This window comes from Hordeum vulgare, chromosome 7H (genome assembly GCF_904849725.1).
Source record: "Hordeum vulgare subsp. vulgare chromosome 7H, MorexV3_pseudomolecules_assembly, whole genome shotgun sequence".
NCBI classification, from domain to species: domain Eukaryota; kingdom Viridiplantae; phylum Streptophyta; class Magnoliopsida; order Poales; family Poaceae; genus Hordeum; species Hordeum vulgare.
In genome coordinates this window covers 386510184-386515035 of record NC_058524.1, presented here as the reverse complement: position 1 = coordinate 386515035, position 4852 = coordinate 386510184, and the positions used below count along the sequence as shown (strand labels likewise).

Sequence of the window (4852 nt, the reverse complement as noted above, 5' to 3'; positions counted from 1 at the left end):
CTGTCGCATCTCTGTGAGCTCCTGCTCCTCCACATATGCTCGCCCCCTCCGTTGTCGTCCGCTAGCCACCGTCCCCCGAGCACCCGAAGCCGCCAAGTGCCATGGCCGGCGAAGTCGAGCCCTCCATGCTTCACTGGACCAGCCATAGAGTCCCACGTGCTCCATTTAGATGTGATTCAGCAAGTGCGAAAATAATCCAACAGCGAATTTAGATGTGAGATAACTACTAGTACTATATCTTATCTAGATGTGATTTCGTAAATCTGGAAATAAAATACAGAGAGGCTTTTGGGGCTGTTTGGTTGCCGGCCGCACCTTGCCACGCCAAAGGTGCGGCGCGCCACAACCTCCTAGGTCGCCGTTTGGTTGCCTTCTAAGGTTAGGCTCGCCACAGACGCGTAATATCTTTTGCAGTTGATTTCTCGTCACATTCTGTGACGCTCGTTTTCAATGTCACACTCTCTGACGCGCCGCAAGTGCGGCTAAACAAATGTGGCGCCACTAGTATCCAACCAAACAGCCCCTTCCTTTTTCAAAAAAAAATCTTCAAGTTCGTCTCATGGACATCGACATGTGGACCCACCACGTAGACGCTAAGCTAATCCGCGTCTCGTCAGCCAGCGCTTGCTGCTCGTGTCTTGTTGGAGAAAAAAGAGCAAGCGCGATGCGTCGCTGGGCCGTGTCCCCCTTCCTCCCTCCGGCGGCGTTTGCGGCCGCGACTCTCGGACTCGGCGTCGCGCCTCCTCAAGCCCGAACCCTGGCTTCCGCTGCCACCTCCCGTCCTCTCGCCCACTGCTCTCCGCCATGCCCCCGCCCCCGCCGCCTGTGCTCCTCCGCCTCCTCGGCAGCGTCGGCTGCTACGACGGCACTGGCGGTAGAGGAGGCGCGGCGCGGGCGGAAGCAGCTGGGCATGGACCCGCCGCTCTACGACTACCTCCTCTCCAACGTCCGCGAGCACCCCGTGAGCCTGCGCCCCCTCCCCCTTATTTTGCTGCTGTTTGGTGACCCAGCTATCGCGTGCTTGTTCATCCCACCCTTACGGCCTTACCTGGGTATAATGATGCTTAGGTGCTTCGGGATCTGCGGGAAGAGACGGCAACCATGAGGGGGAGCCAGATGCAGGTACATACGCAAGCACACATGACACATGAACTCGAACTGCGCATAACCGCTTACGGGTCAGGATATTTACATTTGAGTTGAGAGTGCGTGCGTGCATGCATGACGCATCTAATTCTAAGACTACCTGCATTGCATCCCCAGCAGTGCAACTCGAGCTGCCCTGTTGTGGCAGCTATATATATATATCCTCTGCTCATGCGTGGCATTTTCCACTTTTATTTTCGTAACTTCAAAATACCTTAATATGGTCTTGCTATTTCAGCAAGCTCAAACTTGTGTGTTCTCCGGGCATGCATGTGGATACCACTGGTTCGCTTTGGTGATAAACTACATTGTTTACCTCTATTTTATTCTTGAAAAATATGTAGGCACTTTACCAAATTTCAATATAATGCCAAGTCTTTTTCAGCTGGTTGCTTTCTCTTGTTAGGTTTCTCCCGCACAGGCTCAGCTTCTGGCAATGCTTGTGCAAATTCTTGGGGCGGAGCGATGTATTGAAGTTGGCGTCTATACTGTATGTGAGCCAGGTGTTTCTTAATCTTGATTTTCGTGCCTTCTACTCTAAGCAAGTAAACACTTGTCACTACTTGTAACCAAAGGATGTTGTATTGACGTATATACTTATTGAACTAATTGCTCATGCGTTATCCTGGCAAACCAACATAGCCTGATCTTACATCCTCCCCTGAACGTGCGAACAATAACTTTCAAATGGTATTTTGCTGACACTGTAGCCTGATCTTACATCCTCCCTTGAACGGTGTTTCGACAATATGCCCATGGATTGTGCATTGTGCATGTCAACTTGTCAAGTGCTGCAGTTACTGATAATCATTTCAGACATTGTGAAGGAGATACTCTTTTGCAGAAGTAACAAGATCGTTGGAAATGCACTGAGCTTATTTTAGCATTGCTTAATCTTTTCACAGGGATATTCGTCACTAGCTGTCGCATTAGCACTTCCTGAATCAGGTCGTTTGGTTGCTTGTGAAAGGGATGAAAGGTGTCTAGAAGTTGCCAAGAAATACTATCAGCTTGCTGGGGTTGCACACAAGGTGATTATTTTCAGCCTCTTGCTTGATATGATCAGTTGGTGGTAACAACTTAGCTACATCATTCTATATATTTGTAGTTTACTTCATGGTCCGCAGCTAGAAATTCAGTTAATTGCATGTAATTTTCAGTAGGTTGGACAACGTATTTTTGGTTTAATGTTAAATTTCTCAACCATTTAGATAATGGATGGAAAATCAGAAGTGGGGAGGACAACAAAACCTTCCTTTTAGTTTCCCTTCTCCCTCCTTTATTCATTATTATTTATTTTCCACGGCTATGTTACTAGATTTATTTAACCTTGTATGGACCTATGTAGCTATAGTTTCTGAAATTAGGATTACCAACATATAATACATCACATTTGTTTCATAGGTAGTTGTAGGGTTAACCAATAACAATTTCCTCTTTTTTGTTTTCTAAAACTTACAATCGAAATATTGACCCTTTTTGGGATCACATAGTGTATAGCATACCAGTATGCAAGGACTAATCTGTAGTCTTGTATGCTAGATTCTGTCCTTACCTGTCTAAAAATTGCTTAGGTGGATGTCAAGCATGCTTTAGCTGTAGATTCCCTAAGGTCATTGCTCGACTGTGGTGAAGCTTCCAGGTATAATAACTTTTGCATGGTATAACCCTCATCTTATTAGTTGACCGTTTACATGTTCTAACTTATCATTTGTTTTTCTAGTTATGACTTTGCGTTCGTTGATGCAGACAAGAGAATGTACGAGGAATATTTTGAACTTCTACTTAAGCTAGTAAGATTCTAAATGCAGTTTACCTTTTTGGTTTGCTTGTTCAGATATAATACATGTGGTCTTTCAGCTTATTGATCGCCATAGTGTTCTCTCATAGTTTCATACAAGATTCCCCACGGCACACCTTTTATGATTTCAGATACAATTTTTCGTACACAGCGATCATAGCATTTATGTTTCTATAGGATGAGCATTATATATATGTATGTTTGTTATGTTTTAGGTAAGAGTTGGTGGTTTAATTGTAATGGACAATGTCCTCTCATAGTTTCATACAAGATTCCCCATGGCACACCTTTTATGATTTCAGCTACAATTTTTCGTACACAGCGATCATAGCATTTATGTTTCTATAGGATGAGCATTATATATATGTATGTTTGTTATGTTTTAGGTAAGAGTTGGTGGTTTAATTGTAATGGACAATGTCCTATGGTATGGAAGGGTTGCTGATCCACTAGTGAGTTTTTTTTTTCTTCCTTTTGAGCTTTGACAATATGTTAAAGGTGTTACGTGGTAGATATTATACAGTATTAGATTAGATAACACTTTTTGCATTTTTTTTCCTTAGGTGAATGACCCAAAGACTATCAGTATAAGGGACTTCAATAAGAAACTTCTGGAGGATAAACGTGTTACTATCAGCATGGTAGCTCTCTCTCACTCATATGTCTTGTCTAACTCCTACTTATTTACTTATTGGTCACCATTTTCAACCGTTGGTTGTAAAGTCTTGGGATACCTGTACTTTAGTCTGTTGTTTAGAGCATGTAAGGGGCACCAGCAACAATGTGTCGTGGTGGTGCAGTACCAGTGCAGTACATAACCAAATTTCAGAAATTTATTTTCCTGATGTTGTGGCATGTTCATACTGCTATCATACATACCTTGTGGACCTTAGGATTTAGTTTACTTTGTGCATGCTATATCTGTATTTGTTTAACTGTTTCGGCGCATCATCCTTCTCATGTGTTATTTAGTACTTGATCTTAATTAACAAAGGGCAAGTGATTTGTAGGTGCCAATTGGGGATGGGATGACAATTTGTCGAAAGCTAGAAGATGACTGACTTTGCAACATACTGTGTACTCCATAGATGTTGTAAACTTCCCTTGTCAAGGTCAAGCTCTTGAAAGTCGCACTGCTTTTACGCAATCAGGCAAAAGGATGGCAGCTTTTTTTGGCATAAAAAAAGGATGACAGCTTTGGATCTAGTTGGACTGTCTTCAAGAGTATTCATCACCATTGAGACATGGATGAAATACGAGTTTCCTCAGATCATCTATCGCCGCATCAGGAATGAAAACACACATCTTGCACGCCTGAGCCAATGGAGTCGCTCAGCAGCTACTAACACAATCACACCATGGTCTTGAGCTGATGGACTCATATCATTTGTCACTATGCATTATACATTTTCTTTTGTTTCTTTTGGAGAAGGGGGCAATTAACAGCATGTCTGGTACAAGCCAGCCGATGGCATATGCTGTCACAGGGCATGTCTACAGTTTGTTTGCCGATTGCGACAAGATCTTCCAAAAGTGGGTGAATCAATTGGTCGCCCATGTATGTTGTACTAAAAATTTCTGTGTTTTTTCTTCTTCAAGGAAAATGATGTTGGTTTTGGGAATATGTTAATCACTAACCAGTCAGCTGGTAACCAATGTTCGATTGAGTAACTTAAGTTCCTCTAACTGAAGGACTAAGTGTGGTATATTTATGTTCTTATGTTGTTTTGGGGTGGCCTGAGGAGCACTGAAGTCGACAATCTATTACTATCGTATTAGCGATGAATGTAATCTAGTTTCTCTAAATAATCAAATAAGTAAAGCTTGTAGACTTAAAAGCACAATATGATTTTTTTTTATTGCTTAAGATTTTGGAATCTCCGGAATCTTAGGATTGGAATTCAA

At 42.7% G+C, this 4852-nt stretch overlaps 1 protein-coding gene across 3 annotated transcripts; it reads left to right on the top strand.

Annotated features, from left to right (window-relative positions):
- The first annotated feature begins 610 nt into the window (after positions 1–610).
- On the top strand, positions 611–4638 carry LOC123408709 (O-methyltransferase MdmC-like). Of its 3 annotated transcripts, XM_045101763.1 has the most exons (9): positions 616–961; positions 1069–1122; positions 1553–1636; positions 2052–2177; positions 2721–2788; positions 2870–2939; positions 3334–3399; positions 3511–3588; positions 3958–4638. In XM_045101763.1, exons 1-9 carry the CDS (start codon positions 665–667, stop codon positions 4006–4008), a joined length of 894 nt encoding a protein of 297 aa, XP_044957698.1. In that variant the 5' UTR covers positions 616–664; the 3' UTR covers positions 4009–4638. The 3 variants fall into 3 exon arrangements, with proteins under 3 accessions (XP_044957700.1, XP_044957699.1, XP_044957698.1); XM_045101764.1 differs by lacking the exon at positions 3334–3399 and having other exon boundaries at positions 613–961; XM_045101765.1 differs by lacking the exons at positions 3334–3399; positions 3511–3588; positions 3958–4638 and adding an exon at positions 3163–3327 and having other exon boundaries at positions 611–961.
- Positions 4639–4852: the final 214 nt, after the last annotated feature.

What these genes read in the sequence shown, in the direction of transcription:
- LOC123408709 (XM_045101763.1), top strand. Translation starts at nt 665, where the DNA reads ATGCGTCGCTGGGCCGTGTCCCCCTTCCTCCCTCCGGCGGCGTTTGCG. An exon ending in CCAACGTCCGCGAGCACCCC is followed by an intron (nt 962 to 1,068) that starts GTGAGCCTGCGC and finishes AATGATGCTTAG; the next exon opens with GTGCTTCGGGATCTGCGGGA. An exon ending in TGAGGGGGAGCCAGATGCAG is followed by an intron (nt 1,123 to 1,552) that starts GTACATACGCAA and finishes TTCTCTTGTTAG; the next exon opens with GTTTCTCCCGCACAGGCTCA.